We start from the raw sequence: 21,609 nt of genomic DNA on the forward strand, positions 1-21,609 counted from the left end.
AGAAAATTCTGCACCACCAAGTTTATTGTGTGAGCAAAACATGGGACGTGCTGGAATTTGCCCAGATGTAATGCCCGCACAATATTGGTGGCGTTGTCAGATATCACAAATCCCCAGGAGAGTCTAAGTGGGGTAAGCCACTGGGCGATGATTTCCCTCAGTTTCTCTAAGAGGTTGTCGGCGGTGTGCCTCTTACTGAAACCGGTGATACACAGCGTAGCCTGCCTTGTAACGAGCTGGCGTTTCTGAGATGCTGCTACTGGTGACGCTGCTGCTGTTGCTGCGTAAGGTGATACATCTACCCAGTGGGCTGTCACAGTCATATAGTCCTTAGTCTGCCCTGTTCCACTTGTCCACATGTCCGTGGTTAAGTGGACATTGTGTACAACGGCATTTTTCAGGACACTGAGGACACTTTTTCTGACGTTTCTGTACAGTCTCGGTATCGCCTGCCTAGTGAAGTGGAATCTAGACGGGATTTGGAACCGGGGACACACTACCTCCATCAATTGTCTAAATCCCACTGCACTAATGGCGGATACCGGACGCACGTCTAACACCAACATAGCAGTCAAGGCCTCAGTTATACGTTTTGCTTCAGGATGACTGCTGTCGTACTTCATCCTCCTCGCTAAGGACTGTTGGAGGGTCAATTGTTTAGTAAAAGTAGTGGTGTTCCTACTTCCTCTCTGGGATGATGAACGACTCCCAGCAGCAGCAACAGCAGCAGCGGCAGCAGTAGGCGTAGCAATGCAGGATCCTCCAGAGGAATCCCGGATAGGAGAGTCAGTCATGCCAGTGACATGGCCTGCAGGACTACTTCCGATCCTGACTAAGGAGGAAATTGACGAGGAGGGAGTTGATGGTGTGGTTTGCAGGCGCTTGGATACAACAGGACAACGGGATTTAGGTGTCCCTGGACTGCTTACGGTCTTAGCCAAAGTTTCTGAACTTGACAGTAACTTTTTATGAACGCGCTGCAGGTGCCGTATAAGGGAGGATGTTCCTAGGTGGTTGACGTCCCTACCCCTACTTATTTCACCTTTACATATGGTACATATGGCAAGACAGTTGTTGTCCGGATTTGGATAGAAATATTGCCAGACCAAAGAGGTGGAATGTTTGGTCTTCTGCCCAGGCATGACCGTGATGGGCTTTTTCATCCCACGGACAACAACTGTCTCCCCCGGAGCCTGATTTAAACAAACCACATCACCATCAGAATCCTCCTCGCCAACTTCCTCCTCAGCGCCAGCTACACCAGTATCCTCATCCTGTTGTACTTCAACAGTGACATCTTCAATTTGCATATCAGCAAGTGGACTGTGGGTGCTCCTTTCAGCACTTGCAGGGGGCGTGCAAATGGTGGAAAGAGCCACCTCTTCCCGTCCAGTGCTGGGAAGGTCAGGCATCGCAACCACCACCACACTTGGACTCTCCTTGGGGATTTGTGATATCTTCTTAGAAAGCACAGTTCTTCGCTGTGCTTTTGCCAGCTTAACTCTTTTGATTTTTTTAGTGGGAGGAGGGCTTCCATCGTCATGTGAAGCTGAACCACTAGTCATGAACATACTAGGGATCGACCTTAGCCGTTCCTTGCCACTCCGTGTCGTAAATGGCATATTGGCAAGTTTACGTTTCTCTTCAGCTGATTTAAATGTCTTTTTCAAGGTCATTTTCCTGAACTTTGCCATTTGGGATTGTATGTGCCCTCTACTATGACATTGGGCATCGGCCTTGGCAGACGACGTTGATGGCATGTTATCGTCTATGTCATGACTAGTGGCAGCAGCTTCAGCACTAGGAGGAAGTGGTTCTTGATCTTTCTCTATTTTATTTTTATCGGAGAAAGTTTGGTCCTCCATTTATGTTATATCGATTTGATATATACGTGCGGCTAAACACAGAAAATAATTTTTTTTTTGGTTTGGACTGGAGTGTACTTTGTGGGTTACAGCACCCTTTAACGGTCAAGCCAGCCGGCCCTTTACTTATGACACAGGCGCACTCTTGGCACTACTTTGTTGATGCACGTGCGGCTACTGCGCACACAATTCACAAACACAGAAAATAATTTTTTTTTGGTTTGGACTGGAGTGTACTTTCGGGGGTTACAGCACCCTTAACGGTCAAGCCAGCCGGCCCTTTACTTATGACACAGGCGCACGCTTGGCACTACTTTGTTGATGCACGTGCGGCTACTGCGCACACAATTCACAAACACAGAAAATAAATTTTTTTTGGTTTGGACTGGAGTGTACTTTCGGGGGTTACAGCACCCTTTAACGGTCAAGCCAGCCGGCCCTTTACTTATGACACAGGCGCACGCTTGGCACTACTTTGTTGATGCACGTGCGGCTACTGCGCACACAATTCACAAACACAGAAAATAATTTTTTTTTGGTTTGGACTGGAGTGTACTTTCGGGGGTTACAGCACCCTTTAACGGTCAAGCCAGCCGGCCCTTTACTTATGACACGGGCGCACGCTTGGCACTACTTTGTTGATGCACGTGCGGCTACTGCGCACACAATTCACAAACACAGAAAATAATTTTTTTTTGGTTTGGACTGGAGTGTACTTTCGGGGGTTACAGCACCCTTTAACGGTCAAGCCAGCCGGCCCTTTACTTATGACACAGGCGCACGCTTGGCACTACTTTGTTGATGCACGTGCGGCTACTGCGCACACAATTCACAAACACAGAAAATAATTTTTTTTTGGTTTGGACTGGAGTGTACTTTCGGGGGTTACAGCACCCTTTAACGGTCAAGCCAGCCGGCCCTTTACTTATGACACAGGCGCACGCTTGGCACTACTTTGTTGATGCACGTGCGGCTACTGCGCACACAATTCACAAACACAGAAAATAATTTTTTTTTTGGTTTGGACTGGAGTGTACTTAGGGGGTTACAGCACCCTTTAACGGTCAAGCCAGCCGGCCCTTTACTTATGACACAGGCGCACGCTTGGCACTACTTTGTTGATGCACGTGCGGCTACTGCGCACACAATTCACAAACACAGAAAATAATTTTTTTTGGGTTTGGACTGGAGTGTACTTTCGGGGGTTACAGCACCCTTTAACGGTCAAGCCAGCCGGCCCTTTACTTATGACACAGGCGCACGCTTGGCACTACTTTGTTGATGCACGTGCGGCTACTGCGCACACAATTCACAAACACAGAAAATAATTTTTTTTTGGTTTGGACTGGAGTGTACTTTCGGGGGTTACAGCACCCTTTAACGGTCAAGCCAGCCGGCCCTTTACTTATGACACAGGCGCACGCTTGGCACTACTTTGTTGATGCACGTGCGGCTACTGCGCACACAATTCACAAACACAGAAAATAATTTTTTTTTGGTTTGGACTGGAGTGTACTTTCGGGGGTTACAGCACCCTTTAACGGTCAAGCCAGCCGGCCCTTTACTTATGACACAGGCGCACGCTTGGCACTACTTTGTTGATGCACGTGCGGCTACTGCGCACACAATTCACAAACACAGAAAATAATTTTTTTTTTGGTTTGGACTGGAGTGTACTTTGGGGGTTACAGCACCCTTTAATGGTCAAGCCAGCCGGCCCTTTACTTATGACACAGGCGCACGCTTGGCACTACTTTGTTGATGCACGTGCGGCTACTGCGCACACAATTCACAAACACAGAAAATAATTTTTTTTTTGGTTTGGACTGGAGTGTACTTTCGGGGGTTACAGCACCCTTAACGGTCAAGCCAGCCGGCCCTTTACTTATGACACAGGCGCACGCTTGGCACTACTTTGTTGATGCACGTGCGGCTACTGCGCACACAATTCACAAACACAGAAAATAATTTTTTTTTGGTTTGGACTGGAGTGTACTTTCGGGGGTTACAGCACCCTTTAACGGTCCAGCCTGCCGGCCCTTTATTTATGACACAGGCGCACGCTTGGCACTACTTTGTTGATGCACGTGCGGCTACTGCGCACACAATTCACAAACACAGAAAATAATTTTTTTTTGGTTTGGACTGGAGTGTACTTTCGGGGGTTACAGCACCCTTTAACGGTCAAGCCAGCCGGCCCTTTACTTATGACACAGGCGCACGCTTGGCACTACTTTGTTGATGCACGTGCGGCTACTGCGCACACAATTCACAAACACAGAAAATATATTATTTTTTTAGCACTTGGGGGGAGCACCCCTGATGGACAGAGCACCCCCTGGACAACACTACAGCACTCCTTTAGGACTGGGACACTGCACAGGACTTTGGAGTGGACACAGCCCCTATGGAGAACTGACTGCACAACACAGTCCAGCCAGCCCCTATGGACTTTGAAGTAGTGGACACAGCCCCTATTAACAACAGCAGCACAACACAGCCAGCCCCTATGGACTTTGAAGTAGTGGACAACAGCAGCACTACACTACACTACACAGCCCTAACTCCCACCCTCCCTCTTCACTGTCCACAGCCGAGTGAGAAAATGGCGCCGACGCGGGTACCTTATATAGGATCCAAAACCCGCGAGACTCGGAAGGCGGGATGATGACGTTTTGCCTCGATTTCAGATCCGAGTCAGGCGGGAAAAGTCGAGCCTGACTCGGATCGGACTCGGATCGGGGGGGTTCGGATTTCAGAAATCCGAACCCGCTCACCCCTAATATATATATATATATATATATATATATATATATATATATATATATATATATATATATATATATATATATATATAGTTATATACAGGGCAATGCTGCGGCACTCGCGGGTCTTTGTAATGCAAGAATGACTCCTACACAGGGACGTTCGTTAAACGTTTCAGTCTTTGCGACTTTTATCAAGAACTCCCTGTGTTGGAGTCATTCTTGCATTACAAAGACCCGCGAGTGCAGCAGCATTGCCCTGTATATACTAAGTAGTTCATACTTCTGAGGGCACCTGGGCAGGTTTAAGATGTGTGTGGAGTGCTTGCCATTTTTTCGTTATATATATATATATATATATATATATATACACACATACACACACAATCAGTGCATCCAAGATTGTGATGCAAAAAAATTAGCAATTAATAAAAAGTTTGGTTTACACATGTCATTTGCTATTGAACCAGACACTCCCTTTGCTGCAATTCAAAGTGTGTGCTGCTCATCTCATATGCATACATACACACGTCTTCCTTTTCCAAATCAGAAAAGGAAGGTAAGTCGCAGAATACTGTGAACATAAATGGAAAACACAGCAACCAATTACACAGACCACAGAAATGTGCGGCAACTTCTTCAGTGTCAGCGTTGAAACTCACTATTTACAAAAAGAAAAAAAAAGTCTTTACATATATTAGCACCAATTGGGAATTAGATAAAAGCTTATAACAAGTGCCGTACTGAAGCCCAGAAATAATGCCATTATGTAAAGAGGTCATTACTTCAACATTCAATAGGAACCACTGCATAATATAAGGAATAAAATATCCCTGATGTAGCAAACAGGGTTGAAGTTGCCAAAAGGATAAATATAAAGGGGCAGACTAGATGGGCCAAGTGGTTCTTATCTGCCGTCAAATTCTATAGATTTCTATATGTAGACTTGAATGATATTATAAATCTTTATATCCCCAATATAAAAATATACTACACGTGGTCTCATGTCTACTTTGTGACATTTAATAAGTTCACTATTTTAGGGTATATATCCCACAATTCTTGATGCCAAAAGAAAGATTGATGACAAATTATTCACCTACCAAAAGTTTAAAACAGTGTATAGTCACAATTCCATAAATTATTGGTCAGATTCTTTGCTCGGAATTAAAAAGGATACATGTGCACACAGGCTTGGACTGGGCCGCTGGGGATTCGGGGGAATCCCCGATGGGCTCCACTGATACATAGCCACGCCCTCAATCATGGGAGGGCGGGGCCTAGACCAGGTAACCAGCGCTGTGGCTGCACAGTGTGCACATTCGAAAAATAAATAAGTACTCTTATTTTTTCTTTTTTTTTTTTTTAAATTAGGAATTCCAGGTCCCTCTAACAGTTTTTTGTCCAATTAACTACTGCAAGAGATCAGTCTCCTGCCTCAAAATATATTTTTACATCATTTTATTAAGGGTCACTGACCTGCTCTGGAGCTGGCGATTGTGGGCACAATATCTTTCTTTAGAATCAGAATATATGTGTCAGACTGTATAAGCTTTGTATATAAATGAACAAGTTAATGCAGTGCTACATTATATGCCCATAGAGACAGCAAGAGTGCTACTGGTTCATCCCAAACGGATCTATTTTGAGAGTGCCTCATCTCCGTTTAGATCCATACAAAGAAACAAGTCTCCTTTAACAATAATGTGCCATTGTAAATATGCAAGAAATTATTCTAGTTAATTTATATTGTATGTATCATCAGTCAACATTAATTTAGCTTACTCACGCCCATTAAAATGTTCAATTGTTGTACTGTAACTTTAATCGCTAGGTAGTGAAAAGTACAAAATGTTACAAAGAAACATACCACACCTGAAACGTGTGGCAAGACTGCTATTCCAACACACACCCAACATCAACTCATTCTGTGATGAATAACTTTCAAGAGAGACCAATAGGATTCTGTGTTTACCTAGTACAGTTTGTCCTCATACAGTTGCATGCGCCTTATGATTAATACCTGGAAGATGGGCACATTATCTATGCTGTGTCACTTTGCACTGTCCAAAAGAGATGTCATACAGTATCTAGGTTTGGAAACAAGTACATTCTCAGTGGGTGGGGAAAAAATAAAAAAGGACCTAGATTGTTACTGTTCTAAACAACTCTTCTGTTATCGCCATCTCAGAATAGCGATAACAGAATAAAACCGTTAAGAAAAATACTTTATTTAGGGTATAAATCACTTTTTTTTTCTTTATGCAATCTGTTTTTATAAGTGAACAAATTTACATGAGCAGGGCATGTGTCACGTTTAATATTAGCATAGAGGTAGCTCTGTATTACCAGGAACCACTTATCTTTGGGTCCTATAGTGGCTGTACCATGATGCTTTTGCCACTGTTGGTCGGGTTATTCCCTATATTTGCATGTTCCTCCCAGATTACAAAAGGTGTGAATAAGCATACCGTGCAGCTTGTAGGTCATAAAAGGTAGCAAACTACAGATGTAGCCAGTTGTTGTTGCAGCACATTGGACCATAACAGAGTTTGTTTTATTTATTTATTTATTTTTTTGTGTGTGCAATTATATCAAAGTGCTCCAAGCTTAGCACAACCAGATCTACAGTGCCTTTCAAATGTATTCACCCCCTTTGGCTTTTTACCTTTTTTGCTACATTACAACCTGTAATTTATTTATTTTTTTAATCTGAATTTTATGTGATGGATCTGCACAAGAGAGTCTAATTCGGTGAAGTGAAATTAGAAAAATATATATAAAAAAGAATAATTTATAAATAAGATTTTGAAAATTGGCATGTACGTATGTAAACACCCCCTTTGCTATGAAGCCCCTCAAAATTTCTGGTGCAACCAATTACCTTCAGAAGTCATATAATTAGTGAAATTAAGTCACCCCGTGTGAAATCTAAGGCTGGGTACACACCTAAAGATTTTCAGGTCAACCATCCAACTAGTTGATTGGTTGGAATGAAAATCTGGTAAGGTATGAAAGCAAAATGACAATCAGCAATTTGCTCCCAAATGTCGGAAAATTGACAAAAACTGTTGTTTGAACAAATTGTTTAGATCATTTTCATCTATTTGCTGGCATTTAGGAGCAAATTGCTGATCAGTTACTCCCATACCTTACCGGATTTTCATTCCAACCAATCAACTAGTTGGCTAGTTGGACAGAAAATCTTTAGGTGTGTACCTATCTTAAGTGTCACATGATCTGTCAGTATAAACACACCTTTTCTGAAAAGCCCCAGAGGCTGCAACACCACTAAGCAAGAGACATCACAAAATGAAGACCAAGGAGCTCTCCAAAACAAGTCAGGGACAAAGTTGTTGCCCAGTACAATTCTGGGTTGGGTTATAAAAAAAAAAAATATCCAAATCTATGATGATCCCCCGAAGCACCATCAAATCCATCATCATCAAATGGAAAAAACATGGTACCACAACAAACCTGCCAAGAGAGGGCCGCCCACCAAAACTCATAGACTGGGCAAGGAGAGCATTAATCAGAGAGGCAGCACAGAGACCAAAAGGTATCCCTGAAGGAGCTGCAGAGTTCCACAGCAGAGACTGGTGTATCTGTGCATGTGACCACAATGAGCCGTACACTCCATAGAGCTGGGCTTTATGGAACAGTGGCCAGAAAAAAGCCATTACTTAGTCATAAAAATAAGAAGACACGATTTGAGTTTGCCAAAAGGCATGTGTGCGACTCCCCAAATGTATGGAGGAAGGTGCTCTGGAGACTCATGAGATGAGACTCAAATTGAACTTTTCGGCCACCAAGGAAAACGCTATGTCTGGCGCAAACCCAACACATCCCATCACCCCAAGAACAACATCCCCACAGTGAAACACGGTGGTGGCAGCATCATGCTGTGGGATGTTTTTCAGCAGCAGGGACTGGGAAACTGATTTGAGAATCGAGGGAAAGATGGATGGTGCTAAATACAGGGATATTCTTGGCAAAACCTGTTTCAGTCTGCCTGTGATTTAAGACTGGGACGGAGGTTCACCTTCCAGCAGGACAATGACCCGAAGCATACTGCTAAAGCAACACTCGAGCGGTTTAAGGGAAACATTTAAATGGTGTTGAAATGGCCTAGTCAAAGCCCAGATCTCAATCCAATTGAGAATCTGTGGTCAGACTTGAAGATTGCTGTTCACAAGCGGAAACCATCCAACATGATGGAGCTGGAGCAGTTTTGCCTTGAGGAATGGGCAAAAATCCCAGGGGCAAGATGTGGCAAGCTCATAGAGACTTATCCAAAGCGACTTGCAGCTGTAATTGCCGCATAAGGTGGCTCGACAAAGTACTGACTTTAGGGGGGGTGAATAGTTATGCACGCTGAAGTTTTCTGTTATGTTGTCCTAAATGTTGCTTGATTCGCAATATAAAAAAAACACAACTTCAAGGTTGTAGGCATGTTCTGTGAATGAAATGATGCACACTTTCATACAATCCATTTTAATTCCAGGTTGTGAGGCAACAAAACATGAAAAATGCAAATGGGAGTGAATACAAAAAGGCACTGTATCTCAAGGTAACACCACTTAATTTCGAGCCACTGTTCATTGCAATAAACTGCATCATGGGTACGATCATGATTTTGTAACATGAAAAGTTGAACATTATATAAAACCTACAACGCCCTACCATACTATATGTCATTATTTTTTTCCCCAGGCCAGACCATTTTTTTCCCCAATTTGAATATCTTTTATATTTCATTTACCATTCACTCAATCAACCATATTAAACCCTTCATTGTTAAGGATGAGAGGGACTCATCTTAAACACTACAGATGATCAAATGTGTGTCTGTGTGGAGGAGGGGCTGTTGTTACTGGGAGTGGAAAGAGATAGGGCTTGATGACATTGTGCCGTAGGTGCGATAGCATCTTAAAGCACTGCCCCTCCAGCAACTACATTACAGAGATTTTCAAAAGCCAGAAAAATGCTCTATCCAACTTTTCTAGCAGATTCAGGGGTACTCTTGTTTGAAAGAGGGAATGCCTTGAAATCATGTAACTCCTGAGAAATCCACTGAACTTCAGAAATACTTATTAAGTTCAGAAATGTGTGACAACTTGGCTTTAATAAACTCAGGGCCACCCTTATTGTAAAGAGGGGAGTCCCCCCCTTTCCAATTAAGATGACACCTTAATGGTTATTGTACGGTGGACACCTGTGATCACCAGAAAATATCACACTTACTTTAGGAATACTAATAGAGCTGTCAGATGGGGAAAGGTATTTAATATAAACAAACAAACAAACAAACAAACAATCTCCACCATCCTGGCACCTACACACTAAAGGCACCCTTGTGTGAAAGAGGAGAGTCCCCTCTATTAAACAATGTGTCCCGATGGCCATTTTTTTGGTGTTTGCCAAATACTCTATGATGCAGAAAGTGGTATGCAAAGAAAATACATTTTTTGCTCATTTTGGGTAGATTGTTTTGCTGTGTGAAGAGAAATAAGTAAACTAATGGTATTTTCTGCTCTGAAAAAAACAAGGTATAATTCTGTGTGGGTACTGCATAAACAATAACAGGTATTAATATGGGAATGAGAAAAGTCCAAAAAGTGCCAAATTAGGCTGAGCAGCAAAGGGGTTGATAGTATTATTAGGAACAGGGATCGCATTTTATTGAACTTGCCACCTAAACACAAACAAAAGGTGACTGAAAATAAAATAAGTAGGTTACTGGCACACCGTATAAAAAGTTTAGGTTAGGAATATTAAGTGGCTAATGCAGCTCAAACATTCCCAGGGAAGGTCACTGACTCATACCTCACAACTCCAATTTGAAAGCCAACCAGGAAGTACCATTGCAAGTACTGTATCTCCTGTAGAGCTCATGACAAGACATTATGTGGGAGAGATTTTCTGTGTAGCTGGAATCCCTGAATATGACCCTTGACCTTCTAATACCTGGGAGAAGGGGGGCCTTAACAATTACAAACAAAGCTGTTTCATGTTGTCAGGGGAAGCGGATGGGCCAAGTCACAGCTTTGCTCAGATTCCCAGGTGAGTGGGACTAGTGGTTCTACTGGGCATGGAGGAGGGGTCCTGGTATTTACGATATATAAAAAATACATTTATATACATTAAATAGCTTGGGGTACCCATCTAAGTAAAAGATAAATAGGGAGGTAGCTTAAACTATAATAAAATGGTCCTTCATCAGTGCTTGCAACAAAATACACAAAGGGAGCTTAAGATTTACAGAACAATGCAATAATCCTTATATGGTGTTTGCTAAACTAGGCTTATTTCTATCTGCTCAGAATGATCACTGAACTGAATTAGTCAATCACATTCAGCATTCACTAAACTCTACAATCATATTTGTTGTATAAATTGATAAAATGGTCTTACCTGTGATGTTCAACAGAGTCATTATCTGGAAGGTTTGCTCCACACACAGTGCACCGATCAATGATGTTACGGCCATCATTCTTCATCCCAGCTGCAATTTCGCCAAGTTTGCTGAACAACTCTCTCTGAATGAAGCCTTGGGGTAGAAGTCCTCCATATGCACTGAAGTCCATTGACACAGCCAAGGCTGGTTGCATGTGAAGAGCGGATGCCATGGATGTTGGCACACTTATCAATGATTCACCCTTATGGTTTGGGAGAACGGAGTAGACACTAAGATGCTTCTCGGCATGAGAGATCGCATGCTCTGGCCCAAAGCTGAAGCCTTGGCCTAACTCAAAAGGCTGATCAGGAACAGTCTCATCACGGCCAACATTAAGATCTCGAGCACTTGTGATAACACTACTACGGGTTGGGGTTCCTGGACTATCCTTGCTTTTATCATCTGATTTGTCCCCAGCAGAGGCACTGGATTCAGCAGTGGGGCTATCTTGGTTCGAAACCTCATCAACCAGCATTGCTTCGGTTTTCACCTCCGATAGACTTTGAAGCCGGCTACTGGAGTGCAAGTCTAGTGCCTTTTGTTGCAGTGCTCCTTGAAGCAATGACTGTCCAATTGTCATTAAGCTATCCACAGCAGTCTTGGTTGGGCTCATGCCTGAAAGTCCATAGGACGTTGACACTGATGGACTTTGATCCACCAGACTCTGATTACCCACACTGGCATAACCGCTCTCCTCACTGGAATGCTTTGTGTTTAACATGTTTTTAATAAATCTTGACTTTCTATCTTCCTCATCGTCCATGGCCCTCTCACATGTAGAAAGCTCACCATCATTCTCCTCCGAAGCTTGTATAGTTTCTAAGATTTTCAGACACTGCTCTTCTAAATACTCTATTTCTAGAATCTCTGCTGCATACAGCAGGTCATCCAGATCTTCAACTTTAGCCTGCAGAGTGGCCGTATAAGCATACTCCAAAATCTGTTGGAAAGTCTTTGGCGACAGAAAGTCCAAAGTGTAATGCTGGCTACTACGATGGAAAAGTATTTCAAACATCTTACTAGTACAAGCCAATACAGTCCTATGGGCATGAAACTCTTGAGTGTCCACCATGATCACCACATCACAGAGCGTCCCCGCCAGCCGCATTTGGTTGGCTTTTAGGAGAAGACCCGTGGGGTGATTGGGGTTTTGCAACTGTATCATACCCATATTAGCAAAATCCATAATTCTCCTGGGGTCTAGTCATTAGTCTGTTTGTTGCTTCTTACGGTGGGCCAATCTCTGGAACCGATTAACCTACGGATACGATAAAGAAAAAAAAACCAATAGATTCATACTCAAATACTGATCACAGCTGAATATAACACAGTACAAAAGTATCAAATTCAATATGCAAATAAACAGTCAATAAAACCGAAATACACAATTGTTCAAAACAACAGTCTAAGCTCGTCTGTGCGTTAAACTGTAAACGGACAATTTGAGCAACAATATACTCATTGCTCATAAAGCATGTACAAGCGAGACTAAAGTAGTGTTTCCGCTAGGCTGCTTCAGTGGGGCACCGCTCCATGACCGATTTCAAGTAGCTAAAATGCACCCTGCCCATTTGGCAGTGCCCCGCTGAAACAGCCGCCCCCATCCGCGGGCTGCAATGTCATGCGGGTATGGAAAATTCCGGGTGAAACAATCACCGGCGACTTGGGCGAGTGAACAGATGTCATGCGCATAGCATCAATTCACACTACGGGAAGAGCTTGGGGACAGCCCAGCATCTCCGTAAGTGCTGGGCACACCCCCTACAGTAATGAAAATGGGGTGCCTCTCAAGGGCACATCCCCGTTTCTAGTGACCACACCCCTTGTTCAGATGCGCACACAGCAGTGCCCGACTTTGATAAGCGCCCTGCCCCCTCCACATCCTAGAAGGAATACTACTCAAGGGCCTTTTTGATAAAACATTGGATATTCAAAGCCACTGATGATCAATGGCTTTTTTCAAATGGCAATGCCAAGTTTAGCATTAATGACTATGGCCATTTGAACGGTCAAAGACTCAGATCATCAGCAGCTTTGAAATTCCAACAGATCTGCCCCTAAATGTAAGCGGACTATTGGCTCTAAAACAAAACTCATCGGGGTATATGTAATAGTCCGTACTTGCAGGCATAAATAAGAGGGAAAATGTAATAGCCTTCCAAGATGCAGGCATTGGCAAGTTGCCAGCAAGTCTGCCTGTCGTTTTAAAGAGGCAATCATTTAAAAGGCAAAACCAAAGTGGTTTTGCCTTTTAAATGATTGCCCCTTTAAAAAAATCAGACAGACTCGGCGGGAACTTGACTATGCCTGCATCTTGGAAGGCTATTACATTTTCCCTATTCTGTTTGTCACAAATACGAATTAATAATAATAATAATTTTATTTATATAGCGCTTTTCTCCTAAAGGACTCAAACTGCTTTACATTTACAGTACAAAATACAAAATAAGTTTAAAACAAGGGACATTAGTGAAATGTTTGGGTGAATAGGTGAGTCTTGAGTCTATTTTTGAAGGATTCTAGAGTGGAGGCCTCTCGAATTGTGCGGGAAAGTGAGTTCCAAAAGGTTGGAGCCACAAAACTGAAAACTCTACCCCCAGACGAATTCCGTGAGATTCTAGGTACTGTTAATAGTCCTTTGTCAACGGACTGCAGTAATCGAGAGGGACGGTAAGGAATCCGAAGCTGCTTCAGGTACCCTGGGCCATGGTCATGTAGGGCTTTGTAAGTTAGTAAGCCAATCTTGAAAACAATTTGCCATCTGACAGGCAGCCAGTGAAGGGAGTAGAGAATGGGTGTTTTGTGGCTGGAACGTGGCTGGTTGGTTAATAGTCTGGCAGCTGTGTTATGTACCATCTGCAAGTGGTGCAATTCTTTTGCTGGGAGACCGAGGTAGAGGGCGTTGCAGTAGCCTAGGCGTGAGGATATAAATGCATGTATGACTTTAGGCAGATCTTCTGAGGGAAGTAAGTGCTTGATTCTGGCTATGTTCCTCAGATGAAAGAATGAGGATTTGATTGTGGCTGATACCTGATGTTTAAGTGTCAAGCCACTATCCAGGACAACACCATTCCGCACATGTTCAGTGTTTTGTATTCTGAACCCCCAAGCGTAAGTCCTGTTGGTTGGCTATGCTGAAGCCCTGTCCTGTGACCTATCATAAGGACCTCTGTTTTATCAGAGTTCAGTCGCAGCCAACTGGCACTCATCCACTCCTGAAGCTCAGCTAGGCAGCCATTTAGGGTTGTTATTGGGTCCTTTGTACCTGGAGCAAAGGACAGGTACAGTTGTGTATCATCTGTATAGCAGTGGTAGACCAGGCCATGACATCTGGTTATTTCACCCAATGGTAGCATGTATACTGCAAAAAGCATGGGAGATAGTATAGAACCCTGTGGGACACCACATGGAAGTGGCACTGGTGATGAAGAGTTTACTCCAGAAGAAACTCTCTGTGACCTGCCAGTGAGAAACGATTTGAACCAGCTAAAGACTGTGCCATCCAGTCCACAGAAATTTTTCAGGTGCTCAATTAGTATCCCATGGTCCACAGTATCAAATGCTGCTGAGAGATCCAGAAGGATTAAGACTGAACAATCACCTCTGTCTCTTGCCATCAGAAGATCATTAAGCACACATACCAGGGCTGTTTCAGTGTTATGGCTTCTCCTGAATCCTGACTGGAATGGATCATAAATATCATGGGTAGACAGGTGGGTTTCCAGGTGCATAGCCACCACTTTCTCAATGACCTTTCCTAGAAAAAGAAGGTTTGATACTGGCCTATAGTTGGTCATGCAGTCGGAGTCTAAATTAGGTTTTTTAAGAAGTGGTCTAACAATTGCTTCCTTTAGTGGTTCTGGAAAAATGGCTGTTTGCAAAGAGCATTGAACTATTTTTGCAATTACAGGGCCAATAATGTCTATACACCCTATGAGAAGCTTGGTTGAGGCAGGATCCAGATCACAGGTGGTGGGTCGCAACATTCTGATAATTTTAGCAATGTCTCTTACATCCATTATGTCAAAGCTGTTCCAGAAAGACAGGTGGCTTACCTTGGCAGGCTTGGTAGTTTGGCACTCCTTTGATGGCACTATGGGGATTCCAGCCCGGATGGAGGATACTTTATCTGCAAAGAATTTTGCAAACTCATTGCATCTTGACTGGGAGAGGGATTAATCATGCTGCAGGCATGCTGGTTTGCAAAGCTGAGCTGGCATATTGTTTGCTGCCTTGATCTCATTTGAAAGGAACTCTGGCCCTGATTCAGAGCCGGACGCTCTGACCAGAGCGCTCGCTCTGAATCAGGGCCCACCTCCATAAATATGGAGCGTCCTCCTGGACGCTCGTATAGCTGTGGGTCACCACCCACAGCATATACGAGCGTGCAGGATGATGGTCGCGATGGTCTTGACCATCGCGACCATCGCCAGTGCGACCAGAAGCCTGCGGTTGAGTTTCTCAACCGCAAGGCCAGGATCACTAGTGATGTCAGTGGGGCCAGCACGACAGCACGCCCCCTTTGATCAGACACAATGAGCGAAGGAAAGTCCTTCGCTCGTCGCGTCTCGCGCATGCGCACCATCGACCCACTTGCGAGCGGACAGCCGCTCGCGAGTGGGTCTGAATGAGGCCCTCTATTTTCTTATGGGTGATTGTTGATTGATATTCTCTAATATGTTTGATTAGTGTTAACTTATTCTCTACCAGGTTCGTCTTCCTCCATCGTCTTTCAAGTCTACGCCCCCTTTTCTTGAGTTCACTAACACTATTGTCAAACCAAGGGGCTTGACGGTGTGGTATAAGGGGTCGTATACGCACAGGGGCACATCCCTTTACAGCTGTCACATCCCTTATAGTAATGGACAAGGGAACAAGGATCTTCACAGGCCCCCATTACCACAGAAAGATCCAGGTTTGCTGCAATAGCCTGGGGAGTCATGCCTCTCCTTTGACGATACCTTGTCAACTCTATGGGTAAAGTTCTATTTTGAGGGGTTGCGACTGAGAAGTGAATTGAGTGGTGGCCTGACCACGTGACTGGGTTTATATTTAGGTCAGAGACGTCTAATCCAATCTGGAAGACAAGATCAAGAGTGTGACCACTTATATAAGTAGCCAAAGGAATGACTTGTGTGAGTCCCAGAGCATTCATTGTGCACAGGAGATCCTGGCCAAGGTGTGAGAGCTCATCATCAACCCATGTATTGAAATCCCCAAGGATCAGCCATCTTTGATGCTCCAGAACTAGTCCAGCAACAATATCTGCAAATTCTTGGAGAAATATCTTTCCATCGCCAGGGAAAGATATGGGAAGTACTCTGACTCCTAATTCTGTAGAACTCCGAGCAGCGATGCACTCAAATGAGTGAGTAATTTCCATTGGGTGGACCCTAAGTTTAAGTGCTTTTTTAAAGCAGATGGCCACTCCCCCTCCCCTGCGGTTAAGTCTTGGGTTGTGAATGACAGGATAATTTGTTGGAACTGCAGCTTCCAAGATAGGTGCTGCATTTTCGTCTAGCCAAGTCTCTGTAATAAAGGCAAAATTAGGAATATGAATATATTTTTACCATCGATAAGGTTGCAGGGAATTGAGTCTCATTCGGTGAAAGCCTTTAGCACAGGAATGGGAAACAGGTATTAAGACTAAGAACGCTTTTAGCCCACCAAGCCTTTTCCTGCACCCTCCAGCTGTAAGTTTCGACTCTTATTCTCGGCTTTGTGCTCTGCCAAGATGGAGCCGTCAGTGAAACCCGCAAGGTTTAAAGCAGAGGACAAAACTGGATGTCAGTGGAACAGCAGAATTCTGATCACGTGAATTCCTGTGTACAATACAGGAAAGTTATGTAGCACATGTAAGATCTGAGAAGGATGGATCCCAGTCTGCACCACGTGGTCTCCTGCCTTCCCTCTCAGCAGTGACCTGTGACTGTGTTCCTGATTGCTTAAGGAATTTTACGACGAGTGATATTAATGATCAGTTGGTTATTAGCTGTGGTTGGTCACAGCACTCCAAGTGATGTCTATGGACATCTTAGTAGTAAATGGGTAGATGGTAAGAGGGCCATATGTGCGTTCTGCCTTTCATGTAAAAAAAACTGAGGAACATGCAACTGTGTTTGGAAATAAGCAAGCAAATTATGTAAGGGTACAAAAGCAAGCTTTGGGATATAGATTTAATTTTAGAACAATACTTGAGCTGCGAGATCTGTAGAGAGCAGAGGGAGACAGAAGGGAATAGAGGAGGCAAATGTGTGATTAAATGTATGCTTATAACTTTTAGGAGATTAATGGTGACAGGCGGCCTCTTGAAAACTAGGCAGACACATATTGAGGTGTATCAGGTTATCCATCACAGCCCTAGAAGCATGAATGTTCACGCTTTAAATGTGGCCTTCACCTAAAGACATTACAGGTATCAATTTGTGGGTTGAGCCAATATTTACAATAAGCTAAACTATGAGTTTACTATGAAATTGTGACATGACCAAGCCACTGAAGTGCTGATGCGACTTTCACGTACGGTAATTGTTTCCTAGTGAGGTTGAATTCACAAGATACTTAATTCAGCCTCAAAAATGGCTGGCCCAATGTGTGTAGCCAATATATTCGAGACTGACCATGGAAATGTATTTGCAATTTCCTGCAACTGAAACATTATTGAAAGAATGGACCTAAAGCTGGGTACACACTATACCATGTTCCAAACTATCTAACGATCGTCCCAATTTCTCTAAATCATAGAACACACAATATAGAGTGTACACGCTATGCAATCTTCTTAAAGACAGTGTGATAGATCGTGTCGGTGGATTGTATCCAATGAATAGTTTCTCCTGTACACTATTCGCAGTTGTGCATACACACTACACGTGCACTACATCATTCATCACGTCGTCCCATCTGCTATGTGCCCAGCTTTAGAGTAAGAACAGCCCAGTTCACATTTTCCAGCTATTCAGTTACCCTTGAAAGATTCAGTATAACCAGCAGAGCAATTCTATTGTTTCCTATTAAATGTTATTGAATAACATACTGTCATTATTTAACAATGATGATGAATATAATTCAGTTATATATGGAGAAAATGTTAAGGAAGTGGAATTGATAGAAGTAGAGCTATTAAATCTTCCCATCTAGGAGATATATTTACTAAAGCGTGGGTTTTTAGAAGTGGAAATGTTGCCCATAGCAACCATTCATATTCTAGTTATCTTCTTGAAGGTGCTAGATAAAAGAGAAGGTGAATCGGATTGGTGCTATCGGCAACAAGATGTAGTCAGCATCCCAGGGTGCGGTATGGCGATGGCCGAAATCCCGACAGCCTCGGGATCCCGGCACCAGGATTCCGATCGCCAGCATCCTGAAGGTAAGCATCTGGGGGTTAGGGGGAGGGTTAGGATGTGGGGTTAGGGTTTAGGCATTAGGGGGAGGGTTAGGGTGCAGGGAGGGGGAAGATTAGACTTAGGCACCGGGGACGTAGTGTTAGAGGTATGGATAAGTGTTAAGTGCCTCACACACGCAGCAATTCTTTTTACACGATTTGGCCATTTTCGATCGATTGGAACGTCCAAATGTGTAAAAAGTGCCATGTGTGGGGATGATTAAGACACTGATGTGCACTCCTGCTGATCTTGGTCACTGATCAATTGAACCTGCAGAAAGATATCGAACTATCTTTCACGATTTGGCACACATCGTTTTATGTATGTACACGATTAGAGCGATGCGATGGACGATATGTCTTCACTGATCCTGTCCACTCCCCTCCTCTATTTTGTGCCAGACGACAAGGACGACAGCGAGAGCTGCAGCGTTGATCGTCTGGGGAGATTTGCTCTCTTGTTTCTAGTGAGTATACAAAGCGCCTATGTATTCCTAGTTAAGCCCTCCCATTATTTAAATTCCAACAGATGTATCATGATGTTGTTTGCTGCAAACAATATATCGTTAATGAGCCGTCTATATCATTTGGTCGTTTGTTCAATCATTCCATGTGTAGGCACAATATCGTTTGTTCAGGATTTCAAGAGAAATCGCAAACGACATCGGATTGTTTGCAAATCGCACCGTGTGTGGGGGCCTTTAGACTTACCTTCTGTCCTTATGGGTGTCAAGATTCTGATACTATAGATCCATAGATACTAGCATTATCCCCCCCCCACACACATGGTAATAGATTCCCATTTGTGTAACCCCACCCCCACTATAAAAGATCTCCGTTATTGCACACGTCCCCGCCCCACCGTCCTTCTCCAGTGACCAGTGTCATTTTATTAAAATATTTGTGTCCATGTTCTGGTCCTGTGTTGTATTGATCTGTAAGTCACTTGTCAACAATTTGTTTATGTACTTTGTAAGGTGCTGCGGAACACTTGTGGCACCATATAAATAATAATAATAATAATAATAATAATAATAATAGGTGCAACAGATTTGGAGGAAGATAAGGTTAGTAAGTGGCGTTCCACAGGGATTTGTGCTGGTAGCAATGATATGTTACATATGATTGAGAAGCTATTTTTATTCTCTTGCCAATGACAACGATCTTGACATTACAGAGAAAGTCAGTCTATACATACTGTAAAAACAAACCTACAACAATCTCTTAAGACAGTAAAGAAAAATGGTGTTTGAGTTAAAAACAAATGCACAAAGCACAGTTAGAAACGGTGACTGCCAATTTAGTTTGGGAAGAAAAATTTATTTGAGGATACATTAAAAACATAAAACGCATATAAGCCATCTAAACAGGGATTTGCTCACATGACACAAAGAAAGCTCCCCAATAAAATAAATGTAATAAATAAAGGGCAAAATATTAATTTATAAACTACTGTATAATACCAATGCCACAAAGAAAAAAAAAAAGATAGATAATTCTTATAAGTCACATGGTCAGCAAATTCATCATGAAAACCCTGGGCACCCAATTACAGGGATGCAGGGGAGGTGCCAGGCAATGCAGGGGAGGTTATCCTATTATTGGGAAGATCACCAAATGTAATGATACTATTGATAGTGGACTTGTGTATGAACTTCAAAGAAAGGGAGTTGGTTGAGAATCAAAATGAAATGCATCCTATAGTTTCAGAAAAGTTTTCAACACCATGATCTTTCTATAGGAATAATGTGTTATAGAAAGCTTTCAATGCCCAACTATATTACTTTCTGGTTCCGAGAGCAGTATCTTTATCACCCTGAAAAATGGATAGAATCTATTGATTGCTAATGCAGGGGCTATTATAGAAAAAGCATTTTAACTCACACACTATTATTTTTATACAATATTATAAAATATATATTTTTTATATAATATTATAAAATATATATTTTTATATAATAAATATATATATATATTTTTTATTACCTCTATGCATGCATATATATATATATATATATATATATATTTTACAGATGTGTCCTCATACTTCTAGCCTCAATACGCCACGCAGCACTATTTGCCTGGTGAGAGTGAGCTGATGGGTTCCATGCTGCTCTGCTAGCGTCGGTCATCTTTTTTGCTGAAAATAGAATGCGACTAAGACGCACCAGCAGACTGTGCTGATTAATTTGATATGCAACACTTGTATGTCTGTATGTATATGAACCACAATGGAACTTAGAATGAATGAAGCTGCGGCAGCTACATTGTAGCACTAAAGCTGCATACACACACACACACACACACACAACGATTTTGTTACCAACAATTTTCTGAATGATTTTCTGTCAGATTTTTTAAAATTGTATGAACGATTTTCTTGAACTACAAACGATTTTTGCATATTCCCTTAATGAAAACCGTTCAGTTGGTCAGTCTGACTGAACTACAAACATGAACGCACATGAACGTTAATCGTTCGTTTTAACTTAGAAAGTGAACAATTTTTTCAACGATTGAACGAAAAACAATATAGTTTTCGATTATCGTTCAAAAAATCGTTGTGTGTGTATGCAGCTTTATGGTGCATACATACGGTCAGATTTGTCAGATGAACGATTTTACCAAAGATTTGAACGATTTTTGACTGCATTAAGATGAATGGAATAGTCCAAGTCTGACTGCAAAGACATCAGATGTCAGATATCGTTATCTGACAAACGGGAACGCGCATCGTTCATCGTCCATCGTTCAGGCATGTCAGATATGTCAGATTTTCCTTCAGATATGAACGATTGAATGATTTTTTTAAATAGTTATCGTTCAGATCTAAAGAAAAATCTGACCATGTGTATGCACCATTAGTATACAGAATCAAAGACTCAGGTGCATACAAATATACAAGTGTTGCATATCAAATTAATCAGCACAGTCTGCAGGTGCATACTAGTAATATCGCATTGTGACTTAGATGCATTTTTCGCAAAACAGACAAAAAATACGGCTGGCGCTAGCAAAGTCTCACGGGACATGGCGCACTGATAGGGGCTTTTTAGCGCAACTGCAGCAAAGTTGTGTAAGGACACATGTGTTTGTATAATATATATGAAACTTTCTTCATTAAGTAAAGTTTACAGT

At 42.6% G+C, this 21,609-nt stretch overlaps 1 protein-coding gene across 3 annotated transcripts in view; it reads right to left on the bottom strand.

The window, feature by feature from the left end:
- Window positions 1-21,609, bottom strand: part of ZBTB16 (zinc finger and BTB domain containing 16) — a 179,871-nt gene that overhangs the window by 152,938 nt on the left and 5,324 nt on the right. For all 3 annotated transcript variants that reach the window (XM_088448540.1, XM_088448539.1, XM_088448541.1), the window contains exon 2: window positions 11,045-12,345. In XM_088448540.1, coding sequence (XP_088304666.1) covers window positions 11,045-12,273 — 1,229 coding nt within the window. In that variant the 5' untranslated portion in view covers window positions 12,274-12,345. The remainder of the gene's footprint in view (window positions 1-11,044; window positions 12,346-21,609) is intronic.

The sequence above is a fragment of the Taudactylus pleione genome, unplaced genomic scaffold (genome assembly GCF_031769625.1).
Source record: "Taudactylus pleione unplaced genomic scaffold, aTauple2 ptg000457l, whole genome shotgun sequence".
Classification (NCBI taxonomy): Eukaryota; Metazoa; Chordata; class Amphibia; order Anura; family Myobatrachidae; genus Taudactylus; species Taudactylus pleione.